The 21,605-nt window shown below is 34.0% G+C and overlaps 4 protein-coding genes and 1 long non-coding RNA gene across 7 annotated transcripts; 3 read left to right on the forward strand and 2 right to left on the reverse strand.

Moving 5' to 3' along the window:
• Positions 1–1,409: 1,409 nt before the first annotated feature.
• On the forward strand, positions 1,410–3,894 carry comm2. Its single transcript, XM_068285514.1, is given in 3 exon segments — positions 1,410–2,163; positions 2,951–3,102; positions 3,104–3,894. Coding segments are annotated over 3 exon segments (1,095 nt in total). The 5' UTR covers positions 1,410–1,631; the 3' UTR covers positions 3,515–3,894.
• An 8,851-nt stretch (positions 3,895–12,745) lies between these two features.
• LOC137573398 (glycoprotein-N-acetylgalactosamine 3-beta-galactosyltransferase 1) lies at positions 12,746–16,645 on the forward strand. Its single transcript, XM_068285335.1, has 4 exons — positions 12,746–13,161; positions 16,014–16,119; positions 16,195–16,458; positions 16,523–16,645. Exons 1-4 carry the CDS (start codon positions 12,746–12,748, stop codon positions 16,643–16,645), a joined length of 909 nt encoding a protein of 302 aa, XP_068141436.1.
• A 208-nt stretch (positions 16,646–16,853) lies between these two features.
• On the reverse strand, positions 16,854–17,890 carry LOC137573546 (uncharacterized). Of its 3 annotated transcripts, XR_011031905.1 has the most exons (3): positions 17,687–17,827; positions 17,251–17,437; positions 16,854–17,152 (listed from the first exon to the last, which is right to left on the reverse strand). It is a non-coding gene; the product is annotated as an uncharacterized lncRNA (long non-coding RNA). The 3 variants fall into 3 exon arrangements; XR_011031907.1 differs by lacking the exon at positions 17,687–17,827 and adding an exon at positions 17,879–17,890 and having other exon boundaries at positions 16,854–17,437; XR_011031906.1 differs by having other exon boundaries at positions 16,854–17,437; positions 17,790–17,854.
• Positions 17,654–19,571, forward strand: LOC137573538 (glycoprotein-N-acetylgalactosamine 3-beta-galactosyltransferase 1). The gene is made up of 4 exons (XM_068285487.1): positions 17,654–18,739; positions 18,810–18,906; positions 18,971–19,270; positions 19,333–19,571. Exons 1-4 carry the CDS (start codon positions 18,339–18,341, stop codon positions 19,483–19,485), a joined length of 951 nt encoding a protein of 316 aa, XP_068141588.1. The 5' UTR covers positions 17,654–18,338; the 3' UTR covers positions 19,486–19,571.
• On the reverse strand, positions 19,392–21,538 carry Pgant8 (Polypeptide N-Acetylgalactosaminyltransferase 8). The gene is made up of 3 exons (XM_068285474.1): positions 21,143–21,538; positions 20,270–21,053; positions 19,392–20,218 (listed from the first exon to the last, which is right to left on the reverse strand). The coding sequence occupies exons 1-3, from the start codon at positions 21,478–21,480 to the stop codon at positions 19,574–19,576; spliced, it is 1,767 nt and encodes a 588-aa protein (XP_068141575.1). The 5' UTR covers positions 21,481–21,538; the 3' UTR covers positions 19,392–19,573.
• Between the last annotated feature and the right edge of the window lie 67 nt (positions 21,539–21,605).

Below are 21,605 nucleotides of genomic sequence, written 5' to 3' on the forward strand. Positions count from 1 at the left end.
TGCATCTTAACTTAAAATAGCTAAATCTGAGCTGGAAATAAAAGTGTAAAAATGAAATTGTAAGTGATTTCTATTAAAGTTTTTATTTTTAAAGACTAGTTCATAGAAAGAAGACAGTTTCCATATAAATAATGATTATGAATTCAGCAACTTAATATTATTAATAAGAATTTTTATTTTCACGTGTTGTTGTTCTTGACCTTGTTAAGAATAAACATAAATATTTACTTATTTACTGCAGTGCACATTTATGTACTTAAAAAACTATTTCATTAAATGAACTTGAACTTCTTAATAAAGTAAAACAAAACTTAAGAGAAAAATCCTATAGAATTCTTAGAATATCTGACAATTTCATATTATTATTATTTCATATTATATTATTTTTGGCCAAGTGATTACAGTGTATAAATATGTCATTGGTTGTGAATCGAATGTGCAGGATTATCATTTACCCTCTTCAATTTCATCTTTCGAAAACTCCATCGTATCATCTTATAATTACATTCATCTCTTTTGGCCCATAAATGGGCAAAGCCTATCTGCGTTACCTGACTGCCTCGCTGAGGCAGAGCATCATCATCAACAACATGGAAAGCGCCCACAAAACAAATCAAATAAAATAAGAAAAGCAACAACAACAGAAATTGCTCTCCTCCGAAATAAGATATCTGCACGTAGCTGTAATTTAAAACCCCACCAAACCAGAACCAGAAATGAACTTCAGGCCCACAACGAACCTACATACACCATACACCACTGTTAGTGTGTGTGTGTGTGTGTGTACACACACCAAACATTGTATCCCTACAGCCAAATAATTTCTTTTGTCGAAAAGAAAAAGAAGATATGTCATTTGCCCAGGCTGAAATATAGAAATGAAGATCGATGCTCCATAACAGTTCTCAGTTGTTCCCTGAATGCTCACTCCATCTTCCTGTCCCTCTTAGTCGCTCTCTCTCTCTCTTTCTCTGTCGCTCTGTCTTTTAGAGCAACATGTGCACCGACGTTGCTTTGTAACGCCAATTATGGTCCCATAATTTGAAGGCATTGTATGCCCTCTAGGCCAGCCCCTGTCCCGGCCCCTGCCCCTACTCCTATTCCAACTTCTGCTCCTGGCCAAAGAAATGTTGCTCGCTTCTCTCTGATGCGTAACCAAGCGGCAAATGAGCAAAATAAGCCGACAACGACGACGCCGACGCTGCTGCCACCGCCGCATGCTGAGCTCAGAGAGTGATCGAGAGAAAGAGAGATATGAGAGCGAGAGTTTTTGAGGGTTCCATTGAGCGACCGCTATCTCTCTCTCTCTCGTTCTCTTGAGTGAAACGATCGTCTCTGATCGGTGGTCTTGGGTCTCTGGGAACTCTGGTCTTCCTTCAGTTCAACTGAAATCAGTTTGTTTGTAGACTTAAGCCAAGTCGCACGTGTTCCCAGCACTCGCTTCTTCCCTTTACACAAAAATATACATTTTTTTTTTTATTGTTGGAAAAGATACTAGCCCAGTGAAAGTATCTTTTGCCCAACAAAGTGAAAAGATTTACTCATTCTTTTTTGCGACAAATTTTTTTTTTTTTTCGCCGCTGAGTGTGCATACATTTTAATTTGCTTTGCTGATATATAAAAAGGCCAAAATGGAGAGCCTACCACGCGCATTAAACTACGAACTGTCGCATGATCTGCATTTCAATAATTTCGATGCCGGTGCCGCAGCTCAACAGATACTAGTCGATTCTAGTAGTAGTAACAATATTATGAATGCCGATATTGTTGCCTCAACACCAACGATAACCACACTGGATGCCTTGGCCAATAGTGAATTTCTCAAGAAGATTGGTGCAACCATATTAAATTCCATACAATTGAAACACCAGCAACAGCAACAACAACAACAACACCAGACACTACAATTCAGCGATAGCAGCAGCAGCAACACTGTCAGTGGCAACAGCATGGATTTCGATATGGATTTGTCCAGCCATAGCAGCAGCAATCATGTCATATTGGATAGCTCGAGTGTGAATCAATTGCAACAGCAATTGGAATATGACAAATTCATGAATGAAGTCTGGATTGGCATTGTATTCACATTGATACTCATATCGATGGTGTTTTGCATATGCTCGTGTTTTCTGTATCATCAGTTTCGTACCTGGAAACGTAATTGTAAGTAAAGTTCCAAAAAAGAAAAAACGAAAAACTCAAAATAACCTAGTGCAAGTGCCCTGTAAATGTGTCTGTGATAAAGATTTAAATCTTATCTTAAAATTTTTGCTGGTATTTCATGATTATCGCCCAATTTGTGTGCAACTAAATGAATCATAATTATTGATTAGTGATTATTTTCCATATGTACATACATACACACACAATACAATGAAACGAAACAAAACAAAAAATATTCCATTGTGATTTTAAACATTTGTGTTTTTTCTGCGATTTATTCTCATAGAACTCTCATCAACTAAGAGTTTCATGGAAGTTTCGTTTTCAAGTTTACATTCAATTAGCTTCATTTTGTGCTTAATTGTAACCTTCAAGAAATTAGCACATAAGACAGTTCCCAGAAAAAGAAATAACAACAACCACAACGAAAATTTTGTTGCTGTGGTTGCATAAAAGAAAAGAAAAAAAAATAAATAAATACAAAACAAAAATTGAGGTAAAAATTATATAAAATTTTAACCTCAGTTAAAATTGTAAGCGATGGCAAGGCAATCAAATTGAATATCACCACAAAAATTTAAACGTGAAAATGTTGATGATAAATGTCACAGACTACCATGGCGAAACCAATAGGCGAATAATTAAAATTTAAATGAAATAATGTTTGAGTCAGCAAAAAAAAAAAAAAAAAAAAAAAAAAAAAAAAAAAAACAAAGAAAAAATGCAAATTCGTAAATACAATTTTCCTCTATTCCTACTAATTTGAAATTTTTTCGTTTAATTTTAGATCACAATACAAATGCCTCAAATAGCTCAACACAATGCACAATTGTTGATATTGAAGCCTTGAAATTGCATCCCGATATTGAAGACCCTGTGCCGGAATATACTTTAGTATCCGGATTGCCAACATATGAAGCTGCTTTGGAGCTTTTGCATAAAAACACCTCAATCAAAATGCTTGATTGTCTATCCAAGTGTGTTTAATGTATTCAATCAACAACAGCAGCAGCAACAGCAGCAGCAACATCAACAACAACAACAATTAACCACAACTGTTGCAGTTGAGGCAATGCCACAAACACCTTTACTAAGTGAGGCAACGATGCCACTGCTCCCCACTCCAATGCCACTTGCAAATGGAGCAACAGCAGCGGCAGCAGCAGCTTCAATAACAACAACAACACCATCATCCGATGGCGATGTCACTCCCATGATCAAACCAAATGGTCTAGTGATGATGCCAATTGTGCCCAGTTATGCGGAGATATTTGGTAATAGCAGCTATAAAACAATTGATGAGAAAAAGAAACTCAAATTAAAGGATAATCAATTGAAAGACAAATGCTAATACCTCCCTCTCAGCACTTACACACACACACACACACATATACACAAAAACAAATAACGATCTTCAAATAACTGAGCTCTGTGATATTGGATGAATGGTGTACTATATATTCCACGTAAACTTTGCGCTGTGATGAATAATGAAAAATCTAACATAAAACATAAAAACAAACACAAGACGTAACTAATGTCAGGAAAAACACTTTAGTAACCAATTATTTGTACTTATCAATATAAATATATATATATATTTTTTTTTATTAAATATAACTACAACTGCTTAAGAAGAAGCATTGAAGATTGTTGTTAGATTTTAAGTAGAAACAAATAATATTGTAAAATATTTAATAAATTATTTACAAATTATAGAAAAAAATCAAATTGCAATGCATTTCTTTTGTCTAAGATTTCACTTTAATCAAAAACAACTTGTTCTCTTTTGGTTGTGGCTTAAAAATTGAGTCAATGTCAATATTAAATAGCCCTTTACACTGGTTGAAGGACATTTTCAGTAGCCTCGTATTATCTGCTTGTAGTCTCATTTCGTTATGTTTTTCTTTTTTTAGTTCTACTGAAACTATTTGGAATCATTTGAAGTTAACTCTTCTGCCATTTATGTGGCATCTCAATCTGTCGGTATCAACTCGTCTTCTTTGTCTCGCCTTTGTGTTAAATTTCACAATTTATTATGATTATTTTCCTATCAATCCAGTTGGCATTCAAATTGATTTGACGTTGCAACAGATTTTGTGATTGACGTAGTCTCCAGTCGCCGCGAAGCATTGGAGCACCCCTCGCTACTCCTTACCCTAAATGTAACCAGGGCTTTCCCAACATCTCTTCAGCTTTGACGTTTTTCTTTATACATATAAATAGCAGACCAGATTGAGACAGTTTTTTTTTTCTCTTTCTCTTTTTTTGCTTGACATTGAGCTGAGCTGAGGACGTGATAGCAAGAGCAACTGAAGCTAAGACTGAGATGGAGCACAGAAATGGAAATATATAGAGAATTCAGATTAAGATGGAAATGGAAGCAGGTTCGGACAGCTGAGACGATTGCAAATGCATTTGTACAATTGTAATTTGTTATTGATAAGCTCGTAAATCCATGTAGAGGTACCTACAATGTATGCAAATCGGTCGGCTTGTCTGTCTGTCTGTCTGTCTGTCTATATGCTTCTCTCTCTCAGTCTGTCTTTCTGTGTTGCCTTTGTTTTGTAGAACTGTTTAACAATAGACATAATAAATGATCTTAAAACTGTTTATAGCACACGATGTTCGTTGAATATGTACATATATCTATTGGTACGTGACTTTGGTTAGTTCATTTAACGTCATCAGACTAATAAATATGTACATATGTAGATATATATCCACACATAATGATGTGGAAAAATACAATATCAATTGTGGTAGGTCTCGAAACAGAAACGTTTCTACGTACTTAGTACTCAAAGTTTTACGGCTAAAAAACAACAATAATAGCAAAAACTTTGAAAAATCTATTAAATTCGCAATAATATTGTTTTGCCTGAATTCTTCATAAAAATCTACTAGAATTTCCTTAAAGTTTTACCTGAAAGTAATACTTTCTTTGAAAAACTTTATATAATTCGATTGATCGACGTATGTATGTATATATATACCTGATTTTGAATGAATAGGAATATTTCTTATGGGTTTGAACACATTTTGTTGATAAGTTTAGAAGGAAACCTTAAGATAGATTTGTTGTTGTTTACCAACCTTTAAAATAGGACTTAATCTTATCAATGTTGACAGTTAACACGTTTTTAGACTTATCTTAAGATGCTACATTCCTAACCATCAAATCGGATTATATTTGTACCCACATATGTATCAAAAGAAATTATTAAGTATAAAAGAAAATTTTACCATTCGATGAATAGAAACCAATGTACTTTTTTTTTCTTAATTTAAAATAGTTTTACGAGCTTTGTGTATTAATAAATAATGACAATTTGTTTAATTATACAGTGAATTGTCAACTCCATTAGAGCTTCATTTAATTGTTTCATAACTCGAAAACAAATCGTGCCCATATATACATATGTATAAAGATATCTATTTATTTCTCAAACTAATCTCCACAACAAAATAAACTTGAACAAATAGTATGTATGCACTTGCATTTTATTGTCTATCTGCATTGTATGTACTTTTGTTTCATTTTTTATTTTTTTATTTTTAGATTGCCAGTTGGCAATTTCCGTGCTTATCTTTTCATTTATATCGATATTATGATTTTGTATGACAAAAATGACCAAGTGAGAAAAGGAGAGACAACAAGAAGGTGAAAAAAACGAATAAATTCTCATAAAAATAATTCATTTTTACAACTTGACTTCAGAAGGTGTCAACATTTCAATATGAAATTTGCATATATCTGTAACTATGTAGAATGGTTTCTCCAAACCACAACACAAAAACTAATAATAATAATAGTAATACTTAATTGCAATTACAATTTATGATTGCTTCTAGTTGATATGACAGTTTTATATGACATATGGCAATGCATATTCCAACCGATATATGTATGTATACCCCCCACTGGGGCATTGAGTTGAATTCATAATCATAAGTATGATAGGGAATGGGGGTGTGTGGGTATGGGTGTGGGTGTGTATGTATGTAAATAGATGGCTGGGTGGTTGGGCTGTATTTCTGCCACGATCACTTCGATTGACATGCCCACAATTTGTTTCATATCACACAATGTGTGCAAATTGTTTCATTAACCAAAAGTAAACAAAACACAATACGCAAAACATGCCAAAAATGTTTGACTTAAGCGTGGCGCATTGAAAATATTACTGAAAGTCGCAATTCGACTCACGTATTGCTAAAAAAACGAAAACTGCGCAAGTGAAATCTATGGATGACTGTACCTATCGTTAGACTGACAATATCTAAAAATATTCTTAATTTTTATAATATTTACTATTAATAAACAAATAATATAATAGAATACAATAAAGAAAGGTAATTAAAACAGAATGGACTGATAAATAATTGATTGATTGATGGATGGATGGATTGCAAGGGTTTAGTCATGACGACAGAACAAACTGATAATCTGACTGATCTATGGGAAACCTAATGCACTTCAAGTCAGGAATTCTCATGGAGGGGAACCACCACATAAACAACTAGAGTTACAAAGGCGGATCTAGAGATTTAAAATAGGGGGTTCTTTGCTTCCTTAAGTATTCACAAAACATTTGAAAATTTCATAAAATCTTTTAAAAAGCAAAGTACAAGATTTTCTATTGCATACTTAAGGGGTCACACTACCACTGAAAGATTGAAGGACATTTGCAGTGGATTCCTAATATACCCTTTTGACTTTATAGTCAAATGTCACTATGAAAATTATACTTGGTAAATTAAGTATTTTGTAATCGATAACAATTGCAGTTTCATTTTGTTGTTATTTTTGTCCGTACTTGAAATAGTTGCTAATGTTATTTAATTGTTTATGCAAGTGCACAAAAGTTTTTTTTGTCTAATGAGATTTTTTCGTTTATTATTTTTTACGCAATCGATTATGAAATGCAAATAATAATAGTTTAGGTATTAACCTTACTCAGCAAGCTAGGAATCATAAGATAATGGCTTAAACTGAATTTTACATATATGTAGTAAATGTTTTAGTTATATTTATAGCTGCCACAGGGCCATGAAAACATGTGTAGATATCAAAATATTTTATTAGTTATACAACACAGGGTAACATAGGCAACAAAACAAAACAAAAATGCAAATTCCCTATTTATGTAGATGAGAAAGCCAAGCAATTTATTAAAAACTCATCGAAAATGCAACCGGGTGAAAGTTAAAGACCGTCTTGGTCTATCTCTCTCTCTCTCCTTCTCGCACTCTTTGTCTGTCTGGGATGATGCGGATGATGTTGCCCTTAAATATCTAACCATGGACCCGAAGGCCAGAAAACCTAATGAAGCGAACAATTTATTAATAAAAACCGCTGTACACACACTCACACATAGACACACTCCCATGCACACATTAGCCCACGGTTTTCTTGCCCATTTTGTTAGTTGAATGAATTTTCAATTAAGCGCCAAAAATTTCATGGAGCTGAATCTGGAAGAGCGAGCAGCTTATAGGAATCACTCCGTTGTGGCTTAATGCTTGAAAGTGAAACCGGTTGGACCATTGGCTACGTCACGTCACACTATACGCTATACTATACGCAACGTCGTCAATTTGTTGACCCACTTTTTGGTGGAGGCAAAAAAAAAAAAAACAAAAAAAACGATATTTAAAATTGGCAAGCCAGTTTTATAAAATCTAAATATGAGCATTCATTCTCTTTATATATATATATTTAGATAACTGCTATGCATAGTTTTTTTTTATGTATATATATTTAAAATAAATATCGCTATTAGGTCAAGAACTCAACAATTGTGCAATGCCAGTTACATAGTTCTTGAAATTGCAATGCGTTTAATGCATATACATACATATATTTATATTATAGTTTAATGAATGAAAGATAGATTAACTTGAAATATAATCATGTTAAAATTCAAGTTATGAGATTTCACAATGGAGAATGAAATTTTAAGTTAAAGATAGTTCTTTTGATAAAGAAATACGGAAAGGTAGTTCCTTCAAAGCTTTTAAAGGAGATTATGTGTAACATAATATTGTTTTTTATACCCTTGCAGAGGGTATTATAAAATTGGTCAGATGTTTGTAACGCACAGAAGGAGACGTTTCCGACCCCATAAAGTATATATATTCTTGATCAGCATGAGAAGCTAAGTCGATATAGCCATGTCCGTCTGTCCGTCTGTCCGTCGGTGCGTACGCGTTTTACTCAGCCATCTTAAGAGCTATCGGGATGAAATTTTTTTGGGAGCTTTTTTTTTACCCGGGTGAGATAAAGTATGAAAATCTTTGGGATCGGACTACTATATCATATAGCTCTGGAACAAAAATTTTTGCAAAAATTGGAGTATCCCCATGAAATTTACCAATATAATAGAATTTGATATAAAATCTCAGATCCCAAAATTTGACCCTGATCGGATAAATAGAACACAAGTTACAGTCTATATAAATCGGTTCAATCGCTGCCGGCAGCTCTGCTTGCTGCCTACTACGTCATCATCAAATCAACAGAGCACATGCATACACACACAGACGCAACGCTACATAAACTGTATGTGTATGCGTGCGTTGCTTTGCTTAGGGAATGAGGGAAGAAGAAGAACAAATTGTACATAGTATGAAGAGTAAAATTGTTTTGTTTGTATATTAATGAATTGAGTTGCAGAAAAGAAATTTTGAACATGTGAAATTATTATTGTCAAGGACTGCAAGGGTATATAAACTTCGGCATAGCCGAATTTAACTTCTTTGATATTTTTTTTTAATTTAGTTGCAAATATGTGTCAAAACTTTTCTATATAAAAAATATGATGAAAAAGACAGTTATTAATCTTATTTTTAATTCAGTTTTTTGCTCATTAGTTTGGCCATACATTAAACTATCTACAAAAAAAAAAAAATCAATGAAGGATTTATGTGTTGTTTAATTTTAGCTAAGGGTATTGGGGGAGTTCCTTACCTAAGAAGCTAAGGAGTAAAAGAGATGGATAATACTTTTTTGATTTAATTGTTTTACAGTACCTCATTCGATGCAAAATTAAATTTTATTTTTTTAAATAATGAAGGAATTCATAATTGAAGTTGAAGAAGTCCGAAAAAACGGAAGTATACTACATGGTTTCTTCCTTTTTTTATATAAATATCTGAGCCAGACACAGGAATGCGAAGTGAGATGTAAATTTTAAGCACTGTTCTAGGACCTTTAAAAGGTAATATCCACAAATTGGTAGTAAAAGTCGATACGTATAGTAAAAATGTGTTAATTTTACTTCCAAAGTCGATAAAGGTCCAGCCTAATCGATTTGTGCAACGAAGGGTTAATTCATAAGGATCTGGAAGGTTAAATCGATTGTCAAAAAGACTTTACAATGAATTTCATGAATATTGATATAAACATTTAAGACAAACTGACCGAAATCTGAAGATAATATGATAAAACAATATTTATTTGGCCTTGAATTATTATTATATTTTATTAAAATAAACTTTATTATTTATACCAACCATACATATATGTACTTAAAACGAGATGCACAATTGAGTATGCGGTTCTTTTATACCCTGTAGTTACATTGAAGAAGGTTTTAAGAAAACGACTGTTATGGCTTATAAATTGATGACAAATCGACGTTTGTGTTGACTTAAAGTTCTTTATTAATTTTAAAGGTTGGTATATCATTGTTGTTTTCTTTAAGTAGTGACTAATTTATTTACTACTCGTGTCTAAGAAAAAATTTCAAATCTGAACTAATATTTATCATATTTTCCATTTTTGACTTGTGCAAACAAAACAGTTTCAACTAATGCTTGCGTTTAGAATTCTATTTACTTGGCTCCAAAGGTGAATATGAAAGGTTCTGAAAAACAAATCCAAACAAAATGGCAAAGCAAACATTGAGTAAAAAAAGGCAGCAAAAAGGAAATAATAAAAACCAACAAAAGTTTCGCAATTCTGCTGTGATGCGATGTGTGTTTGCCTTTTCAATAGTAACTGGCGGTTGGATAAATATTTGGTCATATCCGATCATGATATGGTTAAGGCTCATTTCAAGGCAGAGATGAGAGAAATGAATGGTAAATAGCATATGATAATGTACTTACATCCATATGGATGTTTATATGAAAATATTCGAATGACGTTTCGTTTTTTGTTTGGTTGCTTTTAAAACAAAATTATTATTATTGCTATTATTTATTGGTGTTAAGTGTCAAACATTTTTCAAAACGCGAAAACAAATCAAATTGTTGACAATGCTAGGCCATAAAAAAGCAAATGAAATGAAATTGCAACAAAGTGAATAAATTTTCAGTTCAGTTCGGTTTGGATTCGGGTTGGGCAAATTTGAACAAAAAATAAAAGGTTGCATTGAAAAACAGACACATTAAGATTGGGTCAAGCACGGAATGCCAATTAGTGGCCAACAATCTAAACAAATAAAAAATCACCTACACTCGCATGACAAAACGTCGACTTTCTGATACCCTATGTGTGCCCAAACATAAAACCAAATTATAAAACCAATTTCAGGGTAGCTATATGTTCCTAGAAGATCTAAATTTTGGAAAGGAAAAGAAAGGTTCTTTACATTATTCATAATTAAGAATTAATAAAAGAGAAAACTATTAGATCAACTCTCACTTGTGTTTAATTGAAACCTAAGTTTCCTCTAAATAAGACAATAAAGTCTTTGGAAATTATGTACATGAATGAAATGTATAGCAGGGTATCAAAATAAACAAGAATTGCGTATAAGAATTCAAGTGTTTAACTTAAATTCTAAGTGGAATAAGACTCATGTTTTTTTATTTTCAATTTTTGGTGTTTTTTTTTTCTATCTTTTGTTCTTACCGAAATAAATTCAAAATTAAATTCTCTATCCCTCTTAAAAAACATTCGAAGAACCCAAAACAAATAAAAATGCAAATAAAAGTTAGATGATTCAAAGTTATACGTAAATACAACAACACATAAAAAACTGATTGTTTGTGTGTGTGTGTGTGTGTGTGAGTGAGATGGAAAGAGTTAACTATCTTGGGTGCTTGCAACAGTTGAAGAAGTTAGGAAAACAGGAAAAAAAAACAGAATAATAAAAAAAAAACAACATCAAAGCGCAGCATTCGTAGGGATTTGGAGTCTGTGCAGCAGCCGTAGTTACAGATGCATACAAAAGATACAGATACAGCAACAGCTCCAGCTTCAGCTGTAGATACAGATACATATAAAAGTAGGTTTTGTTTTTCTGATAAGCTTGCGCGCTTCAGATTAGTCTTCATCCCCCCCATCACGACCTTTTACATTTCCCTCTTTTTCTCTGTCTCCATCTCTTTCACTCTATTTGCTGTTTCTGCGTATTTTGCTGCGGTTTAATTTTATGGGCCAAAGATTTTTATTTTGTAACTTAATGTTTGTTTTCGAGCAGCAGGTTGGTTGTTCAACAGAAATGCTGTTAAAAAAAAAAAAAAAAAAAAATACGAAGAGGCAACTAGACGAGATGTTGAGATTTGCATTTTATAACCTTTTTGGAGTTTTAGAAAGAGAAGTGGACTATGGAGAAGGGGCCGAGAGGGATTTAGATAGTCTTTAATTGTGACTATTTGTAGTGTTTAGACTATTTGGACAACATGAGATTCAAATACGAAAGGCAAAGAATACAGTTTACGACTTGGGTCCAACAATAAGATATAAGATATAAGCAATTCATAGTTGGTAGGCAATACAAACAAGTTTATCACAAAATAAAATAAACAAAGCATACCTTTGGGCGCAGACTCTATGAGCACAATATCATGTCTATTAAAAGTTTTCGTAACCATCCTCAGAAAACGTTTGATTATTTACTAAGATTCAAGTATAAATTTATATTTTCTTACATTTATTCAACTTATTTTTTCCCCATATCCTTATTTTTTTTTCTGTTACTGATTTCAAGGCTCAAAGTTTGTGGTCTATATTGATTTTATCACCAATATATATGTACCAATATATATGTATGTATGTTTATAGTAAATATACAGTGGTTAACCAATCATGTAATTGAACTTAATTTACCAAGCTAAATTTACTTAACACTTGCAAGTAAATGAAAAATAATAATGAGCAAAAACCACCACAAAAAAAAAAAAATAAAATGGAAAATTAAACCCCCTTAACAAACCAGTACAATAATTTAATTTATCAATTAAAAAGTTTTGTGTTAATTAAGCAAATAGTTAACCATTTGAAAAGCAGAATATGAAAACGCATAGTCTCTTTTTTCCTGTTTTCCAACAACAATAATCTTTTTATGCTTAATAATAGCAGGTACTATAATTACACTTTCATGAAGTTCAACACCCCCAAACATTGTGCGGATATTCCATGCTAGACTAAACACCTGAACTAACTTGAAGTGATATTCATAGAGAATTTAGTTTCCTATATACCTACATATCTTTGCAGAGATTGATTGTTTTCTTATCTAACTTATAAAGATACATGCTTAGTTATGTGTGTGTGGGTGGGGTAGACTTTTTAAAAACTAGAGCAATAACTGAACGTTTTAAAGTCAGTAGCAGACTGTGTCTGACAATGAGTTCGCTTAGACGTGTTTATCATCCGATTTTATTGAGCACTATAGCCATTCTTGGAACATTATTAATTTGGAATATCTATATAAATCAACAATATTCCAAACAATTGGCCATTAAACGACCTCACACTCATCCCTCAATGGAGGTGGATGAACTATACGACGCAATACGTATATTCTGCCTGATACCCTATAACTATAAGAATCCCACAGCGGCGCAATATGTAAAACGGACATGGGGCAAGCATTGCAACTATTTGGTATTTGTTAGTGGGAATGTCGATGCCGAATTGGAACCATATGTCCCAGTTGTCAATGCCACCGACAATTGGACCCTTGTGCATCGTGGCCTACTCTATGCGTACACATACTATCATGACAAGGTCGATTGGTTTCTCAAAGTAGAGGAGTCTAGGTAAGTTCAACTGATACAAAAAAGAAAGAGAGATAGTCGGAGGTAGAGAAAGACATTCACATAAATTGCCGCCTTTATCGCTCTTTGCATATTGTTATGACGTTCTAAACATATTTTTGTAGTTTTTTCTTTCCCGTTCATGTGATAAAGTTATCAGCCTTTGGCAATGTGGACCTACATATCTACATATCTGTTATATATGTACATATGTATGCACATACGAGAATTCTAGTTTTGTTGTCTGTTCCGTAATTTCTTGGATTTTTTCTTCTCTTTTGCCCTTTTGTTGTCTTCTTGTTGCTCTTTTGTGGTTTGTAAAGGAAGTTTTATCTGCTCTTTTGTGCGATCCACACAATTCGATTTTCGATGATTGCTCTCCAGGGAGGTTTTAAATGTTTCTCTTTATTGGTATACCAATTCGAAAAATCCAAGATTTTCCCATGGTTCATGCTTCATCTTGACCATTGATATTTAATTGGGAATATTTGATGGTTTATTTAAAATTTGTTTAGTATTTTATGTCACAGTGCGAAAAATAATAACAATTGTAAAAGATTTCTACATTATTGAGCTTGAGATTAGTTAAAAATTCTAAAAATAATTCTTGACAGCAGGAGTCTAGTATTACTTTAATCATAGTCAAAGTACTTGAAAAAACATATATATATGTATATGTATGTATGTATAAATGCATTGTATTTTTGAGTAATCTTTATCAGAAAGGCTTTCGACCTCTGCAATTAAAAGTTCTTTGAACGATTGAGACACCTATTGAACCTATTTGGTTGTACGTCAATGTTTGCTTGTTTGTTTGTTTAATAATATTTTAAATTTTTAGCGAACTAAGCATTAAAAGTCACTCAAATCAACGCTCCATGAAAATGGGTCATTACATAGAATTTAATTGACGCGCAAATAAATATAATTCTCAATTTGTATTGATAGCTTATCAAATCAATGGAACTGGGGTTTTTGCGCGTTTGGAAAATTAAAAATAACTATAAATATGTACATACATACAATGTGCCTAATAAATATTTGAAAATATTTACCCCGTCGATCGATGTATGGGCAACGTCACAAAGTGTCTTATCATTATTTTTCTTTGAGTGTTAAGAGTTCAATTGGGTCTTTGGCTAGATGGTTTGTTGTTGGTCCATACCATCGAATTTATGCCGTCATACATAATTGAGAATTTATTACAAATGATGTCAACACTTCATATGAACATTCGATCGATAGCATTTAGATTACAATTGGAATTGGAATATTTATTTTTCCGAATTTAATGATCTCTAAAATAGTTTGACTTGTGAGTTTGTCTGTCTGTCGGTGCGCTTAGTTATTGACTTGTAATTAAAAATTTTATATTCTTTTTTAAATCTTTTACTACTAAACTTAACTTCTGGGTGCTCGAGTCAAGGTTGTTGTCGTGGCAAAACTTCATTAATTATCAAGAAGCATTCTAAGCCGGTTTCGGCAATATTAAACAAAACAAAGAAGTCATCATGTGACTTAAAATGCATCGACTTTAGGATACTCAGCTCTAAATTTGCATCAATCACATGGAAAATTATGTGAAAAACAAATGAAAAGAAAAAAGAGTGTGAACCTATATACATATGTAGGTAAAATGAATACCACAAATGATTAACTACCTGAAACAGTGAACAGAATCAGAATAATAAAGAAGAGAACATAAATAAAGGACCTGGACTTTGTATATTTATGTAGGTAGGATACGTTTAATATATATGGCCCAAATGTACCAACAAACATTACTTTTACTAGGTATTAAAAGTATTAGGGTATGGTGGCATTATCTACAATTACTTTATTTTGCCGTTTGCTTGTCAAATAAATCAACAACAACCAAACATCAGCTAACACACACACACACACTTACTTGTTTTTGACATAACATTTTGTAGGTACTTGTATATCTTTATTTTTGTTTTTTTTTTTTTCTTAGTTTTTACCTAGTTTGTTTACATCGCACATTTGCGGCTTGAACTTGGCTTTTGTTTATTTTGCATATCCACCACAACCGCCACCAACAACAACAACAACAATTCATTCAAAAACGGATCTTGGCGATTATGTGTATGTAAAGAAAACATATACATACATACATACATCTAGTATATACAAATATAGGTATATTGTGTGTTGACACGGTTTTTTCTTTTCTTAATGGGAATTGTTTGCTTACGGAATAAATAAAATATATTTGTGCGGTTTCTTTTGTATACACAAGAGATGAGCAATTGAGATTATTGATCTGTTCTGCGACTTAAATGATGAATAAACTAAATTTACATTGCAATAATCTGATACACAATTAATGTCGAATTTGTCGAATTATATGCTCGAGGAACATAAAGTCATCCATTCCGTAGGGAAAAGTAAATAAAACTTTCTTGATCACCATAAAGATCTAAGTAGACAAAACACTGGGATGACTGTCTGCCTTAAATAAGAATGATCGATCCAAAAACATCGATTCTTGTTACATTTCTGTTTGGGGGACTTTAAACCCTAGTTATATACATCCATGGATCTTGTTTGGGATTTTATTCTACCCTGAAATATAAAATATTATTCTATTGTTAGTAAGTTGCAATTTAGCTATACTTATGTTTTTCCGTATTATTTGTCAGATTTCTTTTCAAGTTCTAAATATCTTCTACAGATTATATTGATTTATTGAAGACACTGTAAGAAATTACCTTTCGATATTTTGCATGTGTTTTCATACCTATATTAAGTATACGTATGATATTAAATAAAATTAAAATTGTCGATTAGTGTTATCTGGTCTTATCACATTATTTGGTTTCTCACCCATTCAGCTTTGTGGCTCTTGAAAATCTTCGTTACTTGATACACCGGAAACAATATAAGCCAAACGAAGCAATTTATTTCGGTTACGAACTGAAAGATACCAAAACGCAAAAGGTAAGCAAAGGCAATGATAATAAAAAGTTTGTTTTTTGTTTTTTGCAATTGAATTTTATAAATCTGACCATTCAGCCTTATGTCTATTGTAAAAGTGGCTATGTTATCAGTAATGAGGCCTTGAGACTTTATGCCGCAGATCCGGATAATGAAAATTGTGAGCATAAAGTGGGCATCAGAGAGGACTTAGAGATTGTACATTGCTTGCAACATGCGGGTGTTGCATCAGTCGATAGTCGCGATGAATGGGGCAAAGAGACCTTTCTGCCCATACACATTTCGCATCAGTTTAATGAGGGTTATTCACCTTGGCTGAGGAACGCCAGTTATCATACGGTGGCAAAGGTAAGTCAACCGCCATAAAAAGGAGTCTTGTTAACCGATTAAAACACCATTTTGCCAGGATGCCCATACTGTGCCCATCTCCCAGAGTGCCATTACTTTTCGTCTTGATTATCCACCCCATATGTTTAATTATTATTATTTTGTCTATACTGTGAAACTATTTGGCTTACCTAGACCCTAAAAATTACATACTGAAGAAAAACAAACCAAAATGAGGAAATCCTTGAGCAGCTGGCCTTGTCATGGATATGTGTATTATTATATAGAATATAGATGTATCAATTTTATTTCCTGCTAACCCACATATGGGACAAACACACAGAGACATTACGTGTTCCCATCAATGAATCTCGGTTTCCCATCAACTTTTTTCCATGTGTGTATCTTCCTTTTTCCCTTTTTGTTTTTGTACTTTCAATGTCTTAGTGTCTGGTTGCAAAATTACTTCCGTTTTTCTTGTGCCAAGTGTTATTGTTGCATCATGTCTCAAAGAGAAAGAGAAAATTGTATGCAATATTGCGCTTTTTCATACCCATCCATCCTTCTATTCAATGAGCCAACCAGCCAACCAGCCATTCATCCATCATCCTCCCATGCTCATCTCCTCCTTCACTTTCAGGCCTTTCTTTTGTTTATTATGTTGCATGTTGTGGCTTTAGTTTGTGTGTGTTTTTTTTTTTTGTAATACCTGTTAGACGGACATAAAATCTCATCAGGTAATTTGAGCACGTAAACTGAGACATTAACACGGCGACAGTTTCATATGAAAAACTTACTCATACAAACCTTTGTATGTACACATGTATGTGTGCTATCAAATATTGTGTCTTGTTTTTATCTCACGGCGATTCATTGTTTTTATTATTATTATTATGTGTCTTTTTTTGCATTGTCTGCTGTTTGTTTTTAGTGGACATATCTTTCTCTTTTCGCAACAATGTAGTAAAAGATTTCGAGTTGTCATCTATGCAAACTATAGAACGTGTTTATTTAGAAAATATATCAATGAAATGAATCGGGAACAACAATATTTTATATTGACAATGAATGAGAAAGAATGCCCAATTAGTTGAACATCGGCTTACATTATGAAGCTGGTTTAAATAGTATATATAGCCCCTTAGTAAGGACCTGTGTGTTGGTTCGTAACGAGCAATTGTTTATAGTAAATATCAGAATGAAATCGAAAGTGCTCTTCAAAGAGCTTACAAATGGATCTTACTCTAAAGACTTTGTGACAATGAAAGCCTTTTCAGGCTTAAGTGTGACACTGAAACGACAGAAATTCTGTTTTCCTTGAAATCACTTTTTTTGGATTTTGTTACTTAGCTATTTTTTATTTTGCTTGCAATTTGCCTGCACTTTAATTATATTTTATTTAGAAAGTAATGGAGCAATAGACGGACGGACTAACCGACGAACTGCGTTTGTCAATTCTCAATTTGAAACTGCAAAACGAAGCATAGCCAAAAGTTTTGCATCAACTTCAGTTTTCTATTACCATTATCATAATAATCATCATCATCATCAATGGGACACGCAACAAAACAAAACGAAGACAGAGACGAAGTTGAAGACAACATTGAAACGGAAGCCTTTGGTCGTCTCTGTGGGGTCTTAGTAATATTTCTAATTGAAAAAGGCAATTTGTATGCGGCGAGCCAATCAAGCGCAGGCAAAGGTAACCGAAACCCAACCGCCAACCATCCGGGACAGACAAAAGCACTCAATATAATTAAATTGTAGTGGACGACGTCGTCGTCGTCGTCGTCGAACGATAACGGTCCATCACCTCCAACTTTCAACTGCAGCTCCAACTAAACTACAAATTCACCTACTCTCGACTTTCTTCTAGTTGTTTAGTTTAGTTGAAAATGCCACGATTCTTTAGCACGCGGAATAAAATTAGCATTTGCCATCCACTGAACATACTTTGGCTCTGCATTCTATGTCTGGTATTTCTTTTCACTTTACACCAAGATGCAGCAACCAAACGGCTAGTCTCATTGGAGAGTCCTTCTGCTCCATCGCCACGCATCTTTTGTGTCATAGTGACGTATGCCTATCGCCATCATATTGCCTTTCATATATATCACACCTGGGTAAATCAATGCGACAAATATCTCTTTGTTAGCGATGATTCCCATGAGGTCTTGGAGCCGGCTGTCTTTCAAAATTTGCCTGATAAATGGCAAAGAATGCGTGCCCAAATGGATTATTTATATAAATATCATATCAACGAAGGCGATTGGTTTCTCTTTTCCAACGATGATAAGTATGTTGTTGATTAAAGCAGAGCAGCTTAAAATTCCCACTCTAAATATTATGCAAATACTCGTCTACAGTTTCGTGATTGTAGACAATCTGAGATTAATGGTTCAGACATATAGCTCGGATGAATTGATCTACTTTGGCTGCAAGCTAAAAAATCCCCAAGAGCAGGTAAACACTGTCAAACATCAAATTTAACGAATTAACTACTTAACCATTTTACGCGAATATGTAGCCTTATATGCTGGAGTCGTCTGTTATGGTCTTAAGTCACTCTGCTCTGAAGCGTTTTGCTGTTGATGCATTACCCAATGAGGATTTATGTAGTTCAAAGAGTCTGGGCAATGCTGCCTATGAGGAATTTGGACGGTGTCTTAGCAACGTCCATGTCATAGCTGGCGATAGTCGAGATAACAATAAACTGCATCGATTTCTGCCATTCGAAACAAGTGTTCATTTAGGCTATGAGCCCTTGAATGCATCTCTAGAAAACCACAAATATTTCATAGATCGTTCATTCGATGGAGTGCAAAATGTAAGTGCAGTTGACATTACGACAAATTCAATCAATCAATCGATTTTCAATTTGATCAATAGCTTAAACTGCCAGTATCTCCAATTTCTATAAGTTATCACATGGACTCAATGGATCGCACATATGATTTGTATTATTTCATTAAGAATGTCAAAATATTTGGTTTTGCTCGAAAACTAATCCCGGCACTACCAAACACGGAAAGGAATGATTAACCAATTGCAGTTGTTTTCCTTTTTTTTTTTTATTCAGCATTTGAATACTTGCCATTTTAATTAGTAAAAACTTTTTGTCTACAGAATATCACATTTGCTTAACATTCTCCCAGAATGTTCTCATCAGTGTTTCATTTACATAGCCCAAATTCCACTTTTGATTTAAATTCATTTCATCACAGGAATTCGCCGAAATCGTTATTGCATTAAGATCAGCCTCAAGACATTGTCTATCTTTCATCCTTTGACCTTGTATCAATTGTTTTGTATCTTGATTGTAGAACCAAAATTGATTGCCCTGCTTTTTATGGCATGGGAATAGCCAAATTTGATTCTCGCCTCGTCGTTCCAAGCACTTTGAGCCAGACTCCACATCTCGAAATGAACGAAGACTCCAACGTTGTTCGGCTTTGGGATACTTCAAATCGATGTCACAGCGCAAGAGTTGAGGATGTTCTTTTGAATTATCTGAGCGATCTAAACAGAGATCGCTATGACCAATGCTTTGTATGGCACCGAAGGCATAGTCCCTTTCCTCTAAAATCGGATAAACTGCAAGGAAATCACTAGCCAATCGGGAAAGGAACCAACTGAAGGGTTTGCATGCTAAACGCTTCTTTAGAGCGAATTGTTTTTTTAGGGAGCCCGCCTTGACCACAGTTAGTTGCGGCATATTAACAAAGAGTTTGTCTTTATAGTCATCCAACCAGATCTCAGCCACGCGACGATAGTTCTGAAAATATAATTTAGCAATTAATTTCCCAACATTTTCTTGGGTTCTCACCGTATTTTCTGCCTTGATCAGTCGATTCTTTTCTTCTTTGGGCAAGTTGAGCTTGTAACTGGCATCTCGATACAAATGTCCAACTCTAGAACATGGGACTTCTAGTAATGTACCCCCACAAAGCCAAATCTTAAGGCTCAATTCGAATTGCTCGCCACCCCAGAGACGTAATCCTTCATCATAGGAACCCAAATCGAAGAACCATTGTCGTGAAATTGCAAATAGACCGCCATTCATTATGGGATTCTCATGTGGAGCCGGCAAAGCTACATATTCTTCCTTAAGTAGTGGTAATTGAATATAGTTGAAATGCCAATCGAAAAATCCTCTCGAGGGTGTTGCTCTCTTATAGGCAAAATTATTAAAATCTATTGTGTCTATTATGGGAGTTGTACAGGTTCTATTGTCCCTTAATATCGGAGTAAGTAATGGCTCCAGCCAGCCCTTGGTAACCTCCACATGAGCATCTAAGAAAATGAGAATATCGGCTAAAGCTTGTTGTGCACCCACCACACGAGCTTTCATTAGACCCACTTGGGTGTTTAGGCGTTGATGCTTTACCAGATCTGGATATTTGGTCATCAAGAATTCGATAAACTTGGGACTATTTGCTCCGTTGCTACTGCCATCATCTATCAATATGATTTCACGTAATAAGAATATAGGAGTTCGATCCCGGATACTGCTAAGTGTACGCAAAAGTACACTTGTCTGCTCATTATGATAGGTGATCACTATACTGATCGCTGGAAGCTTTTCCACCGGGTACTTGAGCTTTTTGCAGCTGTTTCAAAGACAAATAAATATATGGAAATCTCTTATACTGCGATTTGCTCTCTTATCGCTTTCACTCCCTCTCTCTTAGTTACTTACCTTCTATGCCGCATATCAAAAAGCGAACGCTCTGGCGATATACGCTCCGAAAGCCAAGCATTGAAACCCGTTTCTTTCTGCCATCGCTGGATCTCTTTCAACTCTTTGGTTGTCCAATTGCCTCTCGCTGGTCGTCCGAGAGCCCCCAGTTCTGTTATTACCAATGATTCGAAATCATTTGGATTTTGTTGTATATCTTCATTTACCAGCTTTACCGATTCTAGACTCCGTTTTACTAATTTCAAACTATGTAAATAATATATAACACTGCAAAAGCCCAACCACAGAAGCACTAATAAGAGCCTTTTCTTGTGTCTTATGAAGACCTCGAGGCACATTCCAATAGCCAAAAAACCAAAGAAGAAAAAAAAAAAACAAAACAAAACAACACCAAGCTTTCGGTTTAAAACCGTACAACGTTTTGACCACGACTGAACTGATGATGCCAAAGTGAAAACGAAAG

Source organism: Drosophila tropicalis, unplaced genomic scaffold, assembly GCF_018151085.1.
Source record: "Drosophila tropicalis isolate 14030-0801.00 unplaced genomic scaffold, ASM1815108v1 contig_1109, whole genome shotgun sequence".
Lineage (NCBI taxonomy): Eukaryota > Metazoa > Arthropoda > Insecta > Diptera > Drosophilidae > Drosophila > Drosophila tropicalis.

Excerpts from the sequence above, each read along its gene's own strand:
- LOC137573538 (XM_068285487.1), top strand. The coding sequence starts at position 18,339 with ATGCCACGATTCTTTAGCACGCGGAATAAAATTAGCATTTGCCATCCA. Across the intron at positions 18,740-18,809 it reads CTCTTTTCCAACGATGATAA|TTTCGTGATTGTAGACAATC; the intron begins GTATGTTGTTGA and ends ACTCGTCTACAG. Across the intron at positions 18,907-18,970 it reads TAAAAAATCCCCAAGAGCAG|CCTTATATGCTGGAGTCGTC; the intron begins GTAAACACTGTC and ends GCGAATATGTAG.
- LOC137573398 (XM_068285335.1), top strand. The coding sequence starts at position 12,746 with ATGAGTTCGCTTAGACGTGTTTATCATCCGATTTTATTGAGCACTATA. Across the intron at positions 16,120-16,194 it reads AAGATACCAAAACGCAAAAG|CCTTATGTCTATTGTAAAAG; the intron begins GTAAGCAAAGGC and ends CTGACCATTCAG. Across the intron at positions 16,459-16,522 it reads ACGCCAGTTATCATACGGTG|GATGCCCATACTGTGCCCAT; the intron begins GCAAAGGTAAGT and ends CCATTTTGCCAG.
- Pgant8 (XM_068285474.1), bottom strand. The coding sequence starts at position 21,480 with ATGTGCCTCGAGGTCTTCATAAGACACAAGAAAAGGCTCTTATTAGTG. Across the intron at positions 21,054-21,142 it reads TTTGATATGCGGCATAGAAG|CTGCAAAAAGCTCAAGTACC; the intron begins GTAAGTAACTAA and ends TCTTTGAAACAG. Across the intron at positions 20,219-20,269 it reads TGATCAAGGCAGAAAATACG|AACTATCGTCGCGTGGCTGA; the intron begins GTGAGAACCCAA and ends TTATATTTTCAG.